The 22,640-nt window shown below is 37.6% G+C and overlaps 1 protein-coding gene across 2 annotated transcripts in view; it reads left to right on the forward strand.

Annotated features, from left to right (window-relative positions):
• LOC117408389 (E3 ubiquitin-protein ligase MARCHF3) overlaps positions 1–21,491 on the forward strand; it is a 45,535-nt gene extending 24,044 nt beyond the window's left edge. For both annotated transcript variants that reach the window (XM_058992413.1, XM_034903651.2), the window contains 4 exons: positions 2,041–2,282; positions 6,776–6,980; positions 17,273–17,482; positions 18,408–21,491. In XM_058992413.1, the coding sequence (XP_058848396.1) occupies positions 2,098–2,282; positions 6,776–6,980; positions 17,273–17,482; positions 18,408–18,566 (759 nt within the window). In that variant the 5' untranslated portion in view covers positions 2,041–2,097 and the 3' untranslated portion in view covers positions 18,567–21,491. The remainder of the gene's footprint in view (positions 1–2,040; positions 2,283–6,775; positions 6,981–17,272; positions 17,483–18,407) is intronic.
• Positions 21,492–22,640: the final 1,149 nt, after the last annotated feature.

The raw sequence follows: 22,640 nt of genomic DNA on the forward strand, positions 1-22,640 counted from the left end.
TCTACTGTACTTCAGTTTTCACAGACTCCAATTAGCAGTAACCTTAGACTATTGTTAACTTACTACATGTAAAATATTCCAAGACAAGTGCTAATCAAGATATTTCAGTACAACCTATTGTGCAGTGGCTGAAAAAAAAGTCTGGAATTAAGTCACTTGTAATAATGTACCAGCAGTTAAATGGTAATGAGAGGTAAGAACATTATTTTTAAAGTCTTGGACACAATAAATTAACCCCAGAAATGAGTGTAAAGTGTAAAGTAATGTAGCTGTATAAAACATACTGTAGTAATAATTCATAAACCCAGGCCCCCATGTTGGGGGTGTTTCTGTCTCTATGTTAGCCCAGTCTAGGTTCATAATGCTGGAGTACTGCAAGAACTGAACTATACCATCATGGTACATTAACACAGGAACTGGGTTACCAAATGAGACGTTGAGATGAACAACATATATGCAACATTTAGAGTAAATGTAATCAGGTTTATATAATGAAATGCTTGGAGGGATGTTGTTTTGCTTTAGGTAACCTGAACTAGTTAACACATTTTCTAGATTATAATATATGTCATTTTCAATCCATGTCATGTTTTTCAAGTTGCATCAAATTTGTATTGTTTTTATTTTATGTGCTTTGCAATCAAGAAAGTCACACCACTTGCTCGCTCTATATAAATAAATAATTTATTTCTTAGCAGACGCCCTTATCCAGGGCGACTTACAAGATATCACATTATTTTTACATACAATTACCCATTTATACAGTTGGGTTTTTACTGGAGCAATCTAAGTAAAGTACCTTGCTCAAGGGTACAGCAGCAGTGTCCCCACCAGGGATTGAACCCATGACCCTCTGGTCAAGAGTCCAGAGCCCTATATATGGAGAGTAGGGAGAGCCAGCAGAGTTGAAAGGTCCCATTGTCACATGGTTTGAATGGAATGAGGAAGGCTGTTCAGTTCTAGACAGTTAGAATTCTCCAGCAAGCTCAAAGCCAGGTGAAGAGATATAAAGAAAAAGTGATAATCACTGGAAAAACAGAACCCAGAACCGCTCTCAAGGAATGCAAGTATCATAAAAAGACAAGGGAAAGATGGAAGAAATAGTGTACATAAAATTACATTTGAAACTACTTGCTTTTTAATAAAGGGGTATTTTATTGAGGTTTCATTATAAATTAATTATGCACTTAAACCATTAGGATATTGTTGATAGGGTTAAAAGCCTTGTGGTTTCTTTTTATTTGTATCTTAAACAAAACATTAACAGAGAAAGCTGTGCTTCATTCCTAGCTAGCCTTCCTACTCCATTTTATTACCAGAAAGCGCCTTCTTGACTGCAGCTTATTTACATCCTTTAAATGTAGTTTTAGCTGATAAAGTAAATCAGTGTCCTTATTATAGCATTAGAGGTTGTAACTGAGGGGGAAAACCCTGTTTTCATTTAAACCTTTTTGTCATGACTCAGTAAAAAGGAAGAAAAACAGGAAAGCTATTATATTTGAGTACTTGTTTCTGATAGACTCCAGGTATAAGACACTATTTAACACATACCTGGAAGCACATCTCTCACACTTCAGTTTACACATATATTACTGCAAAATAATAAACCAATGTGTCAAATGTTTTCATGATCAACATCTTACACATGCTATAGATCTTTTAAACAATACCATTTTACATCATTTTTTTTAAACAATGCAATTTCGTATTTGACAGAGTATTTAGGTTTTTACTGCAGTTGCCTTTTCATTTTATAGTAAAAGGGGAACACTTTATAACAATTTAGTAATCCAATGGTGATTAGAAATGAACTTATAACAGTTTATTTTGTATTTATATTTCATTCTTGTGATGTTAGCAACACTGCACTCATTCCAAACGTATTATACCATCATGAACGCTCAATTATTTTAAGATGTGACTGTTAAAGAAAAATACTAGGCTGTTTTTCTTGTTGGAAACTAAGCCATTTAAACTAGTTAACCTACTGGGTATACACATTGTGCACAGAATATATATATTGTGTGTGTGTCTTTTCAGATGGGAAACACTATATGAATGTGTGAGGCTTCAGCTGAGTAATTGCTGTCTGCTGCCATGACAACCAGCCGCTGCAGTCATCTGCCTGAGGTCCTGCCAGACTGCACAGACTCAGCCCCTCCAGGAAAGGCTATCGTTGACTCCACCAGCCTTGTAAATGGACAGCCGCAGTATGTAATGCAAGTTTCAGCCAAGGACGGACAGCTGCTGTCAACAGTAGTCAGGACTCTCGCTACACAAAGGTATGAGGTGGGGGGGTAGACCAGTGAAGGGAGCCCTAAAAACGGCTCTATTGAGATTGGAGACTCTGAGGCACGGTGCCTCTGTCTAGGCCTGATATACAAGTTGGGGAAGGAAGATGGAAAGTGGTGTCATCCGTTCATATAGAAATGCAGTAGGCAGGAAATGGATATCAGGAACAAAACTTTAACATATTACATTTCAGTTGAACTTCTGTGGGTGAATTAGGAGAACGTTTATTTCGTGTCAGGACAAGGTGTAACATTTAGCCAACTCCTATATGTTGTCTTTTTTTTAATTGGTTGAATGAATAATGGTAATTTCTACTTAAAATGGTGAGTTGCTATTATTATTATGATGATTATTAATAAGAAGAATAATAAGAACATTCATTAAATATTTATAAGCATTGTATTACAACTCTCAGTGGTTAGTGTTTCTACAGTCTTCCCAGAACAAACTAAGTACAGTACAATCTAAAGTGAAATCAGGCAAATGTTTGCAGGTAAGAACTTTAAAGAGCTATCGAAAATATTTGACTGAGATATATTTTGATGGTACAAACCATAAAAATGGTAACTAGCTTGATAATGTAGGAAGCGAATGCATAAACACTGTAAAAGATATATATTGTAACCATAGCAGTGCAATGTGCGTGGCAAAAAAATCTATCGGCATAATTTTTTTAAATATTTTTTTTTCTTTTGTTATTGTCCTGAAGGTGCAGGGTTTAAGTCTTGATTACATTTTGAGATCCAGCTTACTGGATAGAATTTATAAAAGCAATGTCTAATTTTAGCTATTAAATTAATATGCATGAGGGAAGCCTTTGTAAAGGACAAGGTTGTTCTGTAGATCAAAGTCTAAAGCCCCACCCCCCTCAGAAACTGCTGTGACAAAAGAAGGCTTTGGAAATAACAGCTGCCTGCAGCTGCACAGCACAGGGCTGTCACCGGGTTTGCATTGTGGGCTGCTTTGTTAGCTGTCACAAGTTATCACGGAACGCTGCTTATACAGGCTGTTGAAAGTTGTCATGATGGGTTACTTTCTGGTGATGTCAAAGTTCAGCTATAAGGACAGGGAAGAGAGAGGGTTAAATCAGCTACTATATTTTGAATGAGAGGATCACTTTGACTCATTGGTTTGTCTCTCGACCTGCTAATAACAGTGAATTAAGGGACTGGATCCACTTACCAGTAATTTCACAGTAAAGTGACACTGCATTTTAAGTGACAACACTAATAATTAACCTGCTGACAGTGCTGTCTGATCACTTGACCTTAACAACTTGCTGTTCAGCATTTTTAGGACAGTGATGTGATCCTGATCCCATTTTTTGCTTTCCTAGTATTGCTTTTTTCATTGCATCAGTTAAAACATTGCCAGAAGTCCAGCACTGCCACAACACACACTTTTTAGAGGAAGTAAACAAATGTTCAGGCATTTGGCTGTTGTGTGGAATTTTCAATGCTTTAAAAAAATCTATCAATTTCTGCAAACATCCCCGCCAGACATCACCTGTCTTCAACCAAACTCGTTAATGTGATTTGTATGTATGGATTTTCACTTATTTTATGGACACCCCCCCCCCTCCAGATGTATTTTGTTCAATTCAAATACTGCGCAAAGTTCAGGAGAACTCACAGTTTAAGCATGAAACTTCCCATGTGTTCATTGTAAACCACATACATTAATCAAAAAATGCATTTCCTTTGCAACAGTTCAGCCTATACAAAACATGTGCTGCTTTTACAGAATCTTACTTTTTGAATCTGTATCCATTTGCTTCACATTTTGTGAAAGCTAATATTCACAAAGTAAATAAAAAAAAAAAAAAAACATTAATAATGACTTACTGACAATGATGTCTGATCACTTGACCTTAAAAACTTGCTGTTTAGCATTTGATGGTTGGTTATAATCCGAGAATGTTGGGTGGAGGTTATTTGCTGATTCGGCACGGAATCCCCCTAACTGTATTGAACACAATCTACTTGCCTAACAGATTAACATTTATACTGTTAATCTGTTCATTTTTCCCCACAGCTTCCTGCCTATGCAGCATTGTTTAGCTGTAGAACCAATTTTGCGTGTAGTGCAAAGATTACTTTTACAGCTGGTTTTACAGACCCTGATTAGCACTAATCGTGGGCTACCTTACCTAAAGTACGGCTCAGTAGCACAAGTCTAGTAATCAGAGTCTGTAAAACCAGCCGTTCGTGTTTAACGTCAGGAAAAGTAGAAACCGCTGCTGATATTCTGTCAGGGCATGAACTTCATTCATCATCAGATATTAAGGTAGCAGGGCTCATGAAGCTGGGAAATCTTTAACCAGAGCTAAGAATTTTGGGACTGTCTAGACACAGCATGAGCTAGAGCCAGATGAGTTTAGTGAAGGTTTATTTCAGTCTCGTCATATGCCATTAACCTACAATATTAAGGCCCAGCAAGTGCCCTATGTCCATAGCAAAGTCAAGTAGAGGTTTTCAGCTTCTGTGATGCAGGTATTTGGACCCTACCTGAGCCACCCACGGCTATGCTACTGCAGATAACCAAAAGAGAAAAATGATAAGGGACTGACAATGTTGTTATGTTTTTGTTAAAGTTAAAATTACACTATTAGTTTAAGTGGGTTTGTTTTGCATTACACTCAAAAGTAGTTTTTTTCCCGTTAAACTGGTTGTTTTAAGCCAGTGTTCCACTTCTTATGTCAAACCATCAAACCAGACACCTTTACAAAGGTCACAACATTCATACAATACAATACAATACAATACAGTTTACATTTCTAAAGCGTCTTTCATGCTGACATCCCAAGGTTCTGTGCAGTTATGTGGAGTACGCCAATTCAAATAAATACGCTTCCAGACATGCTTTTAAACAGTGTGATTGAGCTATCATTTCAAATGTCTGTAGGAATCGAGTTCCACAATCTAGATGCATAGAAACTAATTATTTTGGACAGTCAGTTTGGTGCATTTCTTATTCATCCTCCATCAAATACTATATAGAGTCTTTTAACCATGCTGTAGAATTAAAAAAAAAAAAAAAAAAAAAGCTTCCTTGAAGCGTGGGACAGTTATCTGCTTTAGGAGACACTATGGCTTGGATACAGACATCTATTATGGTTTGTAGCCTGGACTGTTTTTTAAAAATATTTCTGAATATCCTGAATTCAAGTGCATCAGAACAACTGTGGTTTGCAACTTCGCAATATAAGGCTATCACTTTCACTTCATTTGCATTATCAAGGATGCCAATTCTTCAGAAGAAGCTAAGCAAGTACCAACATAATATATATATATATATATATATATATATATATAAGTTCTATCAGTGGTTTGATAGAGAATAATAAGAAAATAGTAGGCTACAAGAGCAGGACTGGAGTATAATTACATAGAAATCTGTGTTAAGAATGAAAATACTCAAGGAGTTGTATTACTAAAAAGAACAACAGCTTCTGTTCATCCAGCAATTGAATGTAATGAGTTCATCATTTCCAGTTTAAGGATTGATAAAAGCTGTCAACTTTGATATGCTGTCATGTTGTTTCATAGAAAGCACTTTAGCTAATTTAAGTCTGTGATGGAAATAAACTTCGATTTACATGTCATCAAAAAACTATGCATTGGAATTACAGTGAATTAATATAAGTACTGATTGTAATGTAAAATAGGTGCAGTTGATGTGCAGTCTCCTGATATAAAGACACACACAAAAAAAAAACAGCTGTGGTGTTTTCATAATATTTTTAGATTTTATATTTGCATGTATAGAATCAAGTATGTATGAGATTAATGATGGATGTATTTAGAGACTTAGGGCATTTGTATGTGTATTAGCAATGTAATACATTTGTATGTGTGCAAGCTTGTGTTCCTATGTGACTGTTTGGGTGTTGTGGCTGTTATAACTTGTGATTTGATAATGGATTATCTAAAATTGTGTGTAAGCTTTAATAATGATGCTGGAGTGCAACAAGTGCAAATTGTAGATTATTAAAGCAAAGAGTTCCCCAAAACATCCACCCCCTGGCTGTTATAGAATAATTAAGAGATCATTTGTTTTTAAGTGTAGCGGACAAGGAAATGAACACCATCACAACCTTTCTAACCAATCAGAGCACTCCGGTGTGGTAGGTTATGTAGACATAATTTACCTTATAATATGTTTTGTTCTCATTAATTTGCTTTTCATTCTTGGATACATGAATAAATCTAGACATATATTTTTTTTTACCGTGTTCTTTTCTGTGGCTCCGCGGTTGCCGTAGTGATGGTTTCTTTATCAGCTAAGTTCCATTTCATACACTACTGAAATTAAAAGCAGTAGTGTATCATGACAGAATCTACTTCAGTCTGATTGGAAGATTTGTGATGGTGTCATTGAGAACCGACCACATAACAGGGCCCTCTTTCAGAAAGACTGAAAGAAAATAAACCTGCACCAGGTACTGGATTTTGATTTGCTGTGTTTGTCTGTGGTGTCTCAGCCCCTTCAATGACAGGCCTATGTGCCGGATCTGCCACGAAGGGAGCAGCCAGGAAGACCTGCTGTCCCCCTGCGAGTGTACAGGAACCCTGGGGACCATCCACCAGAGCTGCCTGGAGCACTGGCTCTCCGCCTCCAACACCAGCTTCTGCGAGCTCTGCCACTTCAAGTTTGCAGTGGAGCGCAAACCCAGGCCAGTGATAGAGGTGAGCATAAGGGTTGCCAGTTCTGTCTTGCGGATGGTGTTTTATGTACTTCCATACAGAGGGAGAGGGGAAAATATTCAAGTTGTCTTGAAGGATTGCCAACATTTGTTTTATTAGCTATATAAACATTATTATTGGTCCCTGTTTTGTATTGTGTTGCACATCTTTAGGTTTTTATGTTAATCCAAGATATGTTCATATTTCAAAGAAATCATCCTGGTGCCTTTCTAGTGGGTCACATGGTCTCATTGCAGCTAGACCATTGGTGTGAGTTTGAACTACAGCACGTGCAAAGTAATGAGGTAACAGGAAGCAGCAGCAGTTCCCTGCAGTCTTTGAAATACCCAATCTACTATATAAAATACAAGCTAAACATTAAAAAAAAAAACAGTGGGACCCGTGATAATATTGCTAGTGCTAAGAAAATTGATTTTAAAACCTTGGTAAGCGCTCCTTTAAACCAGCATTCCCTAATAATAATCAAATATTCTTCAACCCTTTCTATAGGTTTACAACTAAATATTTCACACATATGAAATATGTTAATTAGGTAGACCAGGAGAATGTGTATGTATCGCTGTCATTATAACTAATGTATCTGAAGGAGGCCTATTTAAGTCATTATTGCAACGTTTTAAAATTAAATCTGATACGAATCAAGATCTTTATTTCAGCCTTTCCTTTAATTACATTTTACCCTTGGGGCAAAATCACATTTTTACAATATTGTATTATCTAGAATTAATCATGCTTACTAATTGTCTGCTCATTCACATGGAAAATTAATTTGCAGAGTCAGCCAGACCTCTCCACTGCCATCATTTTCTCCAGAGTGGAGCTGGTCTGGAATTGCTATTTTTTTTCTTGGAGGCCTTTGTCTGTACAGTATCTGTTACACACCATTTGCAAGGGACTTATTCTAACTCTAACTTATTCTAGGATTTGAAGATAGAGTTTCTGACTTTTGAAATATTCAGTTAGCAACCAAATAGAGTGCCCACTGGGAGGAAGATTTTAGTAAAATAAGATAGAGATGTATATCCAGTTGAACTATATGGATATGAAAACAGGGTAATTACAGATTGGAATCCAAAGGTAGGTCTGGAATTACTTTGAGCTGAAGTTGGCACAGCCCCTGATGTTGTTACAGCCCTCTTTGACATCAGTTGAATGATTAGGAATTTGTGATGTGAAGTGACATTAAGATCACAACATGCCAAAGGCATGAATGGAGCTGGGACAGGGAGTGCTACACTGGTAGCACAGATGCTCCCTGCACAAATGGAATGTGGCATTTGTTCAGGAGCTCATCATAATTGGGAAAGTTTAAAAGTAACAGCTTGCCTGCCTGGACAGAGTGAACTTGCCCAGAGAGTGACTGGCTGGTGTTTGATCTGGATGCTGTGGTTTTTTTGCACATCAAATGATTTGCTGGCAGGCTCAAAACACTTACATTTCTCTCACAGAAGCAAACAGACTAAGAAACCTCATCTGCAGTTATGCTAAACTTGCAAATGAAAAGCTTTTTTGTATCGATTTCATAACTTTTCATACCATTCAACACATTTTTTTATATACTACATGTAATATAAAAAATAAATTTGTTAAACACATTATTTATGTTAAATATATTATACATTTCATTTTGGGGGTTCTGCATTCAATGAGGTTGTGAGGCAATTTTGCTTTGAAATATTTCCTTTGAAGTAAAATGCTTTGATACATGGTGATGACATCACGGTAGCATATTTGATAGACTAATAAAGTCCAAGTCCCATCTACTACTGCGTTAGGTAAAGCTAACAAGTCAAGCATATAAACATTCAGGTTTTAACCTTCCTCGCTGCAGTGCCATATGTCAGAGATATTCAATGTATTTATCTCTTCTTATAATCAGTGGATCTTGCAATTTCTAGTAGTGTGTCAGAGTTCTGGAAATATTGAAGTCACACTGTTAAATGCAGGATTACTTATCTTAACCAAAAAATTAACAGACCTTTATCAGTGTGGTGTCACAGGGCGTTTTTTTTTTTTAAACACAGGCTATTACAGTATTACTAATTTGTTTGGATGTTATGTGGGAAATGCATGAACTAAGTTTCTAAAAAGGGAAACACAGAGAGTATGATTTAATGAAAGGAAAACAACATGGAGCAGGCAGAGAGAGTGGAGCAGGCAGACACAGTCTCATCTTAATCACCTCAGCTGATGAACAAGCTCACTATTATTATTATTTATTTCTTAGCAGATGCCCACTAAACCCACACGGCCTGACTGACTTGGGCACTGTGAGAATGGGAAGGTTTGGGTGGATTGTGTTTTTTCAGGTGCTGTGGGTTTTCTTAGTATTATTTAAAAAAAAAGAAATGTACATTCATTTTTCTGCAAACGACCCAAACTGTAAATTGTAGACGGCCAGTATAGTGTGATGATACCTGTGAAGTACACTGTACTGTTCAGGATGCAAGTATAAGATATGCCTGATGATGAAGCATTGAGGGTAAGGAGGAGGCTGTGTGGTCCAGTGGTTAAAGAAAAGAGCTTGTAACCAGAAGGTCCCCGGTTCAAATCCCACCTCAGCCACTGACTCATTGTGTGACCCTGAGCAAGTCACTTAACCTCCTTGTGCTCCGTCTTTCGGGTGAGACGTAATTGTAAGTGACTCTGCAGCAGATGCATAGTTCACACACCCTAGTCTCTGTAAGTCGCCTTGGATAAAGGTGTCTGCTAAATAAAGGGTAAAAATGCTTATGGAGGCAACATGATTTCTGTATGAATACAAATATAAATATAGTAATACAGAAACACTTTCAAATGTTATTATTATTATTATTATTATTATTATTATTATTATTATTATTATTATTAATTTATTTATTTATTTATTTATTTATTTATTTATTTATTTATTTCTTAGACGCCCTTATTTAGGGCGACTTACAGTTGTTACAAGGTATCACATTACAAAATATCACAATACAAAATATCAGATTACAGATAAGAGAAGTTATAAAATATAATAAAATCAGTAGTAAATAAGAGAAAATTCAAATGGAAGCGTGATTACTACTAAGAGCAGTTAAACTTCAAAATATTTGATTATAAGAGTAAATTCCATTAAGAGCAAGTACAATAAATGGATAACAGAGATTTCAAATAAGAGCAATTACAAAAAAACGTGAATACAGTTTCCTTTTAAGAGTAAAATCAAGTACTAGATACAGAAAATATAATTGTGATTGAGAGCAGTAGTAGAATACAGCAAAGTGTGGAGCAGTTAAGTGCAAGTACAAGATGAGGCAAGTACTGATACAATTGGAACTGGAGAGCCACCCACAAGAACCTTGGAACTTGTGAACAGATTTGACTGATGAAAAGAAGCTGGATAAATTTGGGGACATCATCTACGCATATGGAAGTGAGAGGTTTGGAGTTGAAAAAAGGAAGGAAAAAGTACAAACTATTCCTGGAAAGTCTAGACGGCAGCAGGAGATTGAACGCTTAGTTAGAGAAAGGAGACAGCTGAGGAACCAATGGAGAAGAGCAGAACAAAGTCAGAAGGAGGGACTCAATCTCTTACAAAGGGTCATAAAAGATAAGCTTGCAACATTGCGCAGAGCTGAGCGCCTACGGAAACGCTACAAAAAGAAGGAGCGTGCGAGAGCTAACTTTTATAAAGACCCATTCAAATTTGTAAAGAAGTTATTCACCAGTGAGAAGAATGGCACACTAAAAGCATCTAAGGTTGAGCTGGAGAGATATTTGGAGGAAACACATACAGATTCAAAAAGGCAGGAGCCTATGTCAATTCCGTCAGACATCCCACCTATCAATCCACCAGAATACCAAATGGAGGACTGTGCACCTAAGTGGAAAGAAATAGAGCAAGCTGTGAAAAAAGCAAGGGCTTCATCATCTCCAGGGCCTAACGGAGTTCCGTACAGAGTGTACAAGAGTGCTTCAGGAGTTCTACGAATTCTGTGGAAATTGATGAAAGTGGCATGGGAAAAACAGGTTGTACCAAGAGCATGGCGCCGAGCAGGTGGAGTCTTTATACCTAAAGAAAAAGATTCTACAAGCATCAGTCAGTTTCGTCCCATTTCCCTATTAAACGTAGAAGGCAAGATTTTCTTCAGCATTATTGCTCAGAGATTGTCAGCTTACCTATTAAAGAACTGCTTCATTGACACTTCAATACAAAAAGCGGGCATTCCAGGTTTCCCAGGTTGCTTAGAACACATCAATGTGATCTGGCAACAAATTCAGTCAGCTAAAAAGGAGAGGAAGGAGCTCCATGTGACATTACTGGATTTTGCTAATGCATATGGTTCAGTGCCACATGAACTACTTTGGGCAGCATTTGATTTTTTCAGTGTACCGATGACAATAACAAATTTAGTGAAAGCCTATTTTGGAGATTTGCAATTCAGTTTTTCAACTTCAGAATTCAGCACTACATGGCAATGCCTAGAGGTTGGAATAATGGCAGGATGCACCATTTCTCCACTGGCTTTTACCATGGCAATGGAAGTAATCATTAGGGCATCAAAATGGGTAGTAGGAGGAGAGCGCTTGGCTTCTGGAATGCGACTACCACCAATTCGAGCATACATGGATGACATGACAACCATGACTACAACAGTAGCCTGCACTAATCGATTATTGGGCAAATTAACCAATAACATTGAATGGGCACGAATGCAATTCAAGCCCACTAAATCAAGGAGCATCTCTATAATTAAAGGCAAAGTAGTAGATAAAACATTCTTCATTAATGGTGAGGCAATACCAACAGTGTCTGAGAAGCCAGTGAAGAGTCTTGGGAGATGGTACGACGGGGATCTAAAGGACACAGTTCGTGTGGGAGAAGTTAGACAACAAGCAGTGGAAGGGTTGAAGAGCATAGACAGCTGCGCTCTACCAGGTAAACTAAAACTTTCAGTTTGGTGCTTTCAGTTTGGTCTACTGCCGAGGTTGCTGTGGCCACTGACTGTGTACGAGGTTTCTTTGACAACAGTAGAGAAGCTGGAAGCTTTAATCAGTTCATACATCAGGAAATGGTTGGGAGTTCCACGCTGCCTCAGCAGAGTGGGACTTTATGGTAAAGGAATACTGCAGCTACCAGTCTCTGCTCTAACCGAGGAGTTTATGTGCGCCAAGGTCAGACTGGAAATGACATTAGTAGAGTCACGCGATAAATGCGTAAGGGAGGCAGCACCTGTGTTGAAAACTGGAAGAAAGTGGGCGGCAAAGAAAGCTGTGGAAGATGCAAAGGCTGCCCTTCGAATTGGTGATATCATGGGGCAAGTTCAGCATGGAAGAGGGGGTCTTGGTTTCAGTTCAACTCCTCCTACATGGCACAAGGCGGCCCCAGCTCAAAGAAGGAAGCTGGTAGTCAACGAGGTGCAAAAGCAGGAGGAGAGGATGAGGTGTATAAAGGCCATTTCCCAGGCCAAACAGGGAGAATGGATGAGATGGGAGAGTGTGGAACAACGCAAGATTGGCTGGCAAGACCTATGGTCAATGGAACAGAGCAGGATCAGTTTCCTCATCAGGTCAACATATGATGTTCTCCCATCACCACAGAACCTAAACCTCTGGGTAGGAGAGGATCCCTCATGTCCTTTGTGTTCATCACCTGCAACATTAAGGCACATTTTGACAGGATGTAAGGTGGCTCTTAGCCAAGGACGGTTTACTTGGCGCCATGACCAGGTGCTGCGATGTTTGGCCTTAGCATTGGAAGACAAGCGTAACATGACCAATAAGTTGCCACCTGTTCCATCAAAACATTACACACAAAAGACAACATTCCTCCGCCCAGGAGAGCAACCACCAAGAAAAGGTGTTAAAACCAATCCTCGCCCAGGACATATGGAAGCTGCTAGAGACTGGAATATGCTGGCAGATGTTGGTCAACGGCTTATTTTTCCACCTGAGATTGCCACCACTAACCTTCGACCAGATATTGTTTTGTGGTCTGGATCAGCACGCCTTGTTCACCTGGTAGAGTTAACAGTGCCATGGGAGGACGCTGTAGATGAGGCGTATGAGAGGAAGAAACTGCGGTATGCTCAACTAGCCACTGAAGCGGAACAGCGAGGATGGAGAGTTCGGGTTTACCCAGTGGAAGTGGGTTGTCGAGGATTTGTGGCACATTCTACAACCCGGTTTCTCAGAGACGTCGGATTCAGTGGCCAAGAGTTGCGTTGCACAGTGAAGAACTTATCTGAAGCAGCAGAGAGGAGCAGCAACTGGCTGTGGTTGAGACGGAAAGATTCTGGCTGGGGACAGGTAAGTAAGCTGGGCTGAGTTGAGTGGGGGACGGAGGGGGGTGATGCTGGGACGCCAGAATCACCGTCGAGCCCTCTTGAGGTGTCGTGGGCTAGTCGACGAAACACTGAGGATGGAAGGTGCCCACTTGAAAACCCCAGAGATGTATCCTACTTAGCTCAATCCAGACGGTTGTCATGCTGATGCGCTGGGGAGGCCGCACTTTGGTTGATCCCCGGAGCCAGCATCGCAGCCGTTGTGTGTGCTGATGCGCCAGGGAGGCAAAATAAGCTGATCCCTGGAGCCAGCATTACACTTCAGCCATTAACACCAGACAGAAGGATATCTACATCATCATATGGAAGGAAACGTAAATGGATGGAGACGCATATGGATCACATTAGTTTACTGTAAAGCTACGTCTTAGTTTGTGCTTATCTTGGCAAGAGCCGAGTTCAAATCAGCATGAAGTTTTAACATCTACTCTCGTGTAATGGAAATCTTTTCACAGCTACTGCAAACTAACTTGTAACCAGAAAACAACACTGACTATCTTAACCACTTGATTTGGTATTTACAACACAAAAAAACAAAAAGGCTAGTATTATCTGCAATAACTGATGGATTAGTGGTTATCATTCTGGGATAAACTCATGTATAGACATACTTAGGCATTTATTTTTATTTTATTTTCCTAGTTTTGTACCATTAAATCTGTTTCATTCCTTTATGAAAAAGAGGGGCACATTTTGAAATTCCTTCAAAATATGTTAAAATAATATTTTCTTTTCACAGCCTGTTGTTCTCTTTGCTTTTGAAAATTGTGGATTTATTACTTTTTGTTTCTGTTGCTTGTCTTATGCTAATTATGAGTTGATTCGTCAGTGTCATCTCCTTGGTCAGAGCTTGATACTGTAATTTTTGTCACTTTACTGTTGACATTGTGTACTGATGTGCTGTCTACATTTGCCAGTGCGCTTGCTGCTGGTATAACAAGCCATCTGTCTGTTCATGTACCCCTCAGCAGTCTATGGGCTTAGCAACATTTCTACAGAAGCCTGCCCTGCAGCACCTATTTTAAACTTGCATATTGGCTTATTTCTATTTGGCCAGGGGAGAAGCCATGATACCCAGCCAAAGCTAGCTAAGTTAACCGGTTAGATATCTGAATGTTGCATAATTACTGAATTAACACAAAAGCAACTTTTCATGGCAATTGGCCATTAAATTGATCTTTTTTGGGGGAATGTATTCTGATAAACCAACAGATTCAATTGTGAATTCAAGTACTTTTATTAGATGCCATGAAAAGATATGGAGGACTACAAAATACTCTGGGCTATACAAGCCCTATATGATTTATTTCAAAGGTTTATGGATGAATTAATATATTGTAATGAGATCTTGACGTAGTGCTTCAGTGTTCATGGCGTTGAATTATTTTCTGTGTTGGCAAGAGAGAACATAATCCGAGTACTTTTCAAGTATTAATCTGCTCAAAATATGTCATGCGAGAAAACAATAATTGTAAAATGCTCAGTGTTGCGTGGTTGAGCATGAGCCATTTGTTTTTGTGTACAATTAGAAATGAAAACAAAAGCCTGTTTTTGGAACTGATTCTCTGTACAGTGCTGTGTTATGCCTCACATGTGGTGAGGCAGCATGAGGGAAGAATGGTTAATATGATGGCACTGGATTGATTTCTTCCCTGCGGTGACTGAAAGGCAGTGGGTTTCTGCAGGACCCCCGACGATAATAAATGTACAAATAAAATGGTTATGGGAAGGGTAAAATATACCCCACCAGTTTACTATTAGCATCAATATATTTACGATAGCTTCATTACATTTGTAATCCAGCCCTTATGTTAACAGAACATAAGTTAAACCTGTTGTAAGCTTCAGTATTTTGCTGAAGACAGCCTATTACAGAAATAATTTTCCATTTGGCATAGCAGGGCCTCAAGTTAAAGTGAAGTGTTTAATCATCAGTGACAGCATTTGCTGGTACAGTACAGTGCTGCTGCAGTTTTTTTTTCCATTGAAGAAATCGACTCCAGAGCTACTCATCTTTTAGAAAACCCCAAGCCGGTTCTTTTTCATCCTCCTAAGAAAGTGAACCTTACAGTATATTTCATAACGCTTTAACATTTGAAAAAGACTTTTGAGGAATATTTGTATGAATAATAAAAAAAAAAAACTGTTTGATATTCACACGACAGCAGTTGGCTTCTTTAACTACAGTCTAGATAAGTTTCATGAATATAAAACTAAGAAAAGTATTATGAATATATAACTTATTGTAAGAGTGGCAAATTGTACAACAATCTGCTTTTCCACATGGTGCAAAGTTGGATTCCAGTCGTCCAGCTGGAGCTGGCCCCGGCTGCAGCCAGGATGAACAGGTGTTTGCAGCTGCTGCCATCACTGCCTGTCGGCTCGGATGCCTATGGTGTGTGATGCCTTTCTCACACAGAACATTTTGCCTCATTGATAAATAAAGTACTTTAATTTCTAAGCCTCATGGATCGTCTCAGTCACAGGTTTCAGTCAGGTGCAGCAGTTGATTATCCCACTTTGGAGTTTTGAAATGTGCTTTGAACGGTGATATAAAAAAAAAAGGGTTTTCCTTGACTGGATATTTTCATTGATTTAGCTGGAGTACTAAATTACTGTAACAAAAAAATGAGGAGTTAAATAAACCCACATCAAATGATCCTTTAAAGGATGGAGAGAAACACTCTTTTGTTATAGGAATTAAATAAAAGCATGTTCATTTTTGTGCATTCATTTCAAGCAGTGTTTTCTTCAAATATGTGTCCCAGCACAATGATTTTTAATTTCATTATTATTTTCTGCAGCAGTCATTAACTATACAATTGACCTTATCTTTCATTCAGACCTGCTTCTGCCTCAAAAGTACATACATACACACATCTTCCAAACATCAACTAGAAGATGACAGGATCTTAATTGAATCATATATTGGTTTACTTGACTTTCTAATGGTCGCACTTCAGGTGTTATGTAAGATTCATATCTCATACTTAACATAAGTACAGAGTCATTTTCTTGATTTTATAGGGCAGAAGGAGTATGTAAAAGGACAGCACTGTTTTTGCAGTGTAGGTACATTACATGTTTATCTGCATAATGGGAATGTAAAACTAAAACTAGAAGCAAAATAAAAAGCTGTATTTTTCTACGTATTGATTTTAATAAGTAACTTGTTGATTTCAAATACAAAGCATTAGACTCACAGATGTGTCAGTCTGTTGAACAAGGTCAGCAGTCTAGAGTCCAGACAATTCTACACAGCAAGGGCATACACATATTCTAATTGAATATGAAATTAAATAAAATGAGTTGCAACAAATTAGCAAATAAAACAGACCACATGAGTCCCTGCATTCTAAAATATTGCAAATGTCACCAGAATTGTGGTTCATTGTGTCTATACAGAGACTTAGAAACCAGTATTTTTTTTCAAATTGATTAATTACAGTGAGGTTTTAGGTATTGACACCCTCTAATAATTTCAATGTTTTTCCGAGTACCAAGCAATAAATGTTCATTTCAATAGGAAAGGTTGTTGGTACATCGTCCAGACATGCTCCAGCTCTGATTTTAATGCTGTTTTTGCATTAGCCATGAAAGAGTTAAATGACTAAGAGATTATATATGGTCATTTACCTTTTTATTCAGCTTCATGAAGCCATTATATGCAGATCCATTATGGGACACAAAGATCACTAATGAGCGGGTTGTGAGACTTCAGCTGGCACTAATAGGTTCATGTTATTGATGAAGCTCATCTATGCAAAATGAATAAAAACTGAAATTATTTTATAACGGTGAGGATATGCAATATCATATTACAATATGTGTATGGTAGCATTAAACTCTTCATTATAGTGGAATATAAATAGATAATGAAAATAAACCATGTATTTCTCCTATCTCAGTACAGGAGCCGTGCAGAAAGAATATGTTTTGATATCACTTGTTTGTATTTTTCAGTGGTTAAAAAATCCAGGCCCTCCGCATGAGAAGCGGACACTGTTTGGAGACATGGTGTGCTTTCTCTTCATTACTCCCCTGGCTACAATCTCTGGCTGGCTGTGTTTGCGTGGAGCTGTGGACCATCTGCACTTTAGCAGCAGGCTGGAGGCTGTTGGACTAATAGCACTGACCGTTGCACTCTTTACTATTTACCTCTTTTGGACACTAGTGAGTGCTCTATTAATGAACATGTAGACAAGTCAGGTAGACGTGTTTCTGCTAGTACATAAATCACTGTGATATATTGATAAAGGAAATACCCAAAACGCTTGTTTGTTTGAACTTATATCTGTGAATCTCTGAAGTTATGTATTACAAGAACGGGGGATTTGACAATATTGTGAACTCGCTGTGTAAAATTATTAATTCCATTAGATATATATACACCACAATGACGTTTCCTTTTTAAACCCACTCGAATCAATTTTGTAGCTGGAATTTCCCAGTACTGGATATCTAGTTAGAAACAATGTGGATATCTTCATAGTTCATAACTGAGTTAAAATAGTGACAGCAAAAAGAAGGTAATGGTCATTTGCAGGTTTTTACAGGACAGCAAGGCACATACTTCTTAACTAGTACCTGTAAAGGTTATAGAGAGTACAGCTATGGCCAAACGTTTTGCATCACCTAGAATTTTAGGATTGAGAAATTATTTAAAAAAAACTATATGAACATAATTTAGATCTTTAACATCATGTAGACAAAGAAACTACTAAATGATATTGCAAAAGTCTGCCAGAATCGAACAGTATTTCATGTTATATTTCAAAATGTTTCTGTTTTTCCTTAAGTATATGGAAAACTATAAAGCGGTATGTAATTCAATATGTTAACGTAATTTTATTCACCAGGTTTCATTTGACTTTATGAAGTGAAATTAGTTAATTCTATAGGGTGACGCAAAACCTTTGGCTATAGTTGGTTATTTGAACAAGTGACTTTATCCCATTTTCCCTCAGCAATGCTCTCTAGTGGGGGGAAATATGTAGCTCCTCAATAGGGAAACAAGTTAATAAAGTTTGCAAAACCAAACATTTAAAAAGGTTCACGTAACCCATTTTTTAAAATCTCCCACCCTCTCTCTCTCCAGGTTTCTTTCAGATATCACTGTAGACTATATAATGAATGGCGGCGGACCAATCAGAGAGTCGTACTCCTCATCCCGAAGTCTTCTAGCGTACCGTCTACGCAGCGCGCGCTGCTAGGACTGCCTCCAATCAAAAGGGATTCCAAGGAGACAATTGTTTGACTTCAAGCTTTGCCAACCATTTTAAGCTGTGTGCACTTACAGGAGCAGAACTAATTCCATCCAAAGACTCATGGCTTGTGAATCATGTTCCATTTGAACTCTTACTGTTTTGTTTTTTTTAGCACAAACTTTATTAATAGCTGAAGTTTTATACTGCATTCAACATGAAAGTTAAACAGGGCAAACAGGATTTCTCCAAGGTTAGTTTCCAGAAAAATAGGAGTTGACTATTCCTGCAACTTTTACAGAGCGTACAGTGAAGTTTGTTGTTCAAATATTTTACATTTTACTGTATATTCACAGCAATTTTTCAGAGCAAAATGGCTGGGGCATCCTACCAGAATTTAAATCCTAGAAGACACCAGCAATGCAGCGGTGTTCTAAACTGCTGTCTATAAGAGACATATCCTGCCTCTAAAAGCCTTCAATAGCCTGCGACTTTCTTTGGTGGGAAGTAGCTAAGAACAGTAATTGTAAACCACGAGAAAAGGGGCATTTGCAGGCTCTTTGCTAGTGTGAGCTTAATACAGCAGGCTTTTTCTTTTCTTTTTTTTTTTTTAAATATAATTCTTAATTGTTGTGTAGTGTAAAGGTTTTATAGGGCTGTGCTTTTTATTTATCTTTTTAAAGATGCATTTAAATGAAATCCACTTTTAAGTTTTGTAATTATGTATGTTTTAAAAGCATAAAGGTTCAAACAAAAACCAAACTGAGTATTATAGAAGGTGTAAATGTGAACCATGCATTAAGGTTAGGATTTTGTTTCTAAATGGCCTCTGCTGAAACCTAGCTAACCAGTGCAGTAAAACATGTTGCACTCCAGTGTGAAATGAGAAAGTGTGATTATTTTGCTTGCAGATTTTGTTCTTTCTTGACTATATAATACATTTAAGAACTGAATGACCTTGTGTCAAGACACGCTATTTTGGGCCGTATTCCCATTTGATGTCAAACATGCCACTACACAAATTTAGTTTTGTTAAAGCACCTGCAAAACAATGACCCATGGCTGTGATTCCAGGAGCTGCTCTAGTTACTAGCCATAGATGTGGAGCAGGCTAGGTCAGCAGCAAGTGTCTTTCATTAGTAACCGCCAGTCTCATCTAGTGTACAGCTGTATAGCTGCAGCACTGAACTCGGACTTATGAAATACAAAAAATAAGAAAGCACACTATTTGAGTAATTGCATTAAGTATGATTGTAAACATCATAAGACAATATAATTTGAAGATACTTGTTTTCTTAGACTTTAGGAATACATTTTCTTCAATTAATCTGCAATCCACAAACAGCTTGACAGAATGTCATTGGTTTTGGATGTAAATCCTGTCACTGAGGCTTTTTTTTTTTTGTAGTTATCTCTTTACAAAATTAAGAGCAAGTACATTGAAAGCTAGTAGCATAAATAGCATACTGGATGCTTATTTTCTCTTTACCTAGGTGGTTAAATCCTGCTTTCCACATTGTACTATTTCTTAAAGTTAAAAACTCTTTGTCCAGTGGATCAGATAAGCTTGTGTACCCGCAGGTTTTGTATTTAATCTCAATACCATCAAATGCAGTGAATGTTTAATTTTAATAACAGGCAACAACAGGCTGTCAGTATACATATGATACAGATTTAAAATAAGGTATCCCATTTCTTCTTATCCAAATAGTCTAGAATTAAAGCAGTAATCTTTGTAGAAATTTAATGCGAGACCCTTCTAAAGCCAAAAACATTTAGCCCAGCATCACTCCATTTCTACCTCCACATTTGTAAATTGAAGCTTCTTCCGAGGAAGTGCCATGTTTCAACAACCAGTAAATTCAAGTTCAATTTCAGCGCAATGTTCTGTAATTATCCAAACAGCTGTAAGAGTGTCATTTCCTATTTTTGTATTCTGAGGACTGTTAGTGCTGGTAGGTTAAACAGATACTTCACCACAGAAAAAGTTAAAATGCTGGTACTTACCATCCTTAAAGATCTTGTAAACCTAGCTTATTTATAACCAAAGTTAAATAAAGTTTTAACTTCATAACAATCAATGACACCATTATTGTTGTGCAGTGTGTTTTTAAGGCATTACCTTATATCAGTGATGTTTGCACTTCCTGTTCTGGTAGGTCACACGAGTCTGTGTATCCTTAATTAAAGTTCTTAAATAATATCTTCAGCAGAAAGGGGGTTAAAGTATGATGCTAAAAAAGGTAAGAACTGTATTTTATAGCTTTGCTTACCCCCTCTAACTTGTAAATAGGTAAAGGTGACAGACAGCCTTACTTTGAATATTTGCAGTGAGGGGGCCAAATACATAACTACAGTACATGTCTCTATATTGTAAACTAGGTATAGACAGTTACGATTTAGTGATGAACTCTCCAGGTAAAAATTGCAGAATTTTCCATAGAAATAATTCATAGTTCAAAATGAGTAGGCACTTAAAGTGTAACCCAACTCAATTAGAAAGTAAAAGCATTAGTTAAGTGTTTACTTAACATGATGTATGTTATTAGGCATACATACTGGCATATCATGTCCAACATTACATATGGAAACATGCACATTCATTTCTGAAGCATTTTCAGTTAGCCGAGAAGCATTCCTGTTGGGGGAAATATACCATAGGTTCCGTCAATTAAAGCAAAATGTTGCCCGATATAAATCTTTACATTGTAGATTTCTCAGTTACAGTATTTAAGGTATTAATGTAAGGAAGGCAGATTCAAACTGCAGATACAGGCAGTAATTGTGATGTTTAAGCGCAAGTAACTTGAACTGTCTGCTGTAGGCACCCCACCCCACATGGCGTGTGCTGTTCCACTGTACCTCTTAAGACATCGAGATGGTATACCCGTAATGAGTGCAGTTTTCATGACAGTTTGTAAATACATGTGCAGTGCAAATTTTGAATTAATTTGAATATAATAAAGTGCTGAACTCTGTTTCTGGTTTTGTGTCTGTGGTTAAGCCTATTTTGGCAATGAGGTGCTGAGGTTTTGAGTCAGCCAACCAAGTCTTCTTAATGCTTCTAAGAACAAATATAAAATTACACTTACAATAGGAACATATTGGCCAATATTTAGAAATTCTCTGGGGACGTGTGAACATTATTGTGCTTCAATTCTGCACTCGCATGCTAGACTGATGAACCAATGAAAACCGTGAACTTGCAAGTCAGAAACCAACTTACCTTGTCTTTTGTCCAACTTGCATCAGGACAGTTTCATACTACACACAGTTGTAGTCAAAAGTTTACATACCTCAATAAATGTATAAGTTCTAGAAATTTCTCAAACAAAATTATAGGAAAAATCTTTTGTAGCAAAATTATTCATTTTAGCAATTTTTTTGCAATGCTAATTCAAAAGTATTCATACCCCAACAATGAAAATTAAGTTAATAGCTAGCTGAGGCACCTTTAGCAAGAACCTCTTAAAACAATTAGGATATTTGTCAAAAGCTTTTGGCATGATTCTTTAGTAATTTTTGACCATTCTTCAACACAAAATTGTTCCAGTTCATTCAAATTCCGAGGACTCCTATTGTACACAGCCTTCAACTCATACCAAAGATTCCTGATCTAAATCCGATTGAGACTTTGACTAGGCCATTCCAGAACCTCGATTTATCTTCAACCATTCTGAAGTAGATTTTGATGTGTGCTTTAGAGCGTAGGTGTTGGAACATCTAATTGAGCTTTAAACCAAATTTTGTAGAGGAGGGTTTCAGATGATTGGCCAATATCTTTTGGTATGCTATGGAATTCATTTTACCATGTATTGGAACTAAATTTCCTGCACCATTAGAAGACAAACAGCCCCATAGAAGGATATTATCGCCTCCATGCTTGACAGTAGTTATGGTGTTTTCTTTGTACGCCTCACCAGACTCCCACCTCCACCCTCCTCAAACATAACTACCAACGTGACCAAATAGCTCAATTTTTGTTTCCTCACTCCACAAAACTTGCAACGTTTTCCTAAGTGGCTTTTTCCTTAGCCTGCGATCTTCACCATGCAATACGTTGAAATGGAAACCCCAATCCTGCTTGCAGCCATGTCACTTTGAATATCTTTAGCAGTCAATCTCAG

Source organism: Acipenser ruthenus, chromosome 2 (assembly GCF_902713425.1).
Source record: "Acipenser ruthenus chromosome 2, fAciRut3.2 maternal haplotype, whole genome shotgun sequence".
Taxonomy (NCBI): domain Eukaryota; kingdom Metazoa; phylum Chordata; class Actinopteri; order Acipenseriformes; family Acipenseridae; genus Acipenser; species Acipenser ruthenus.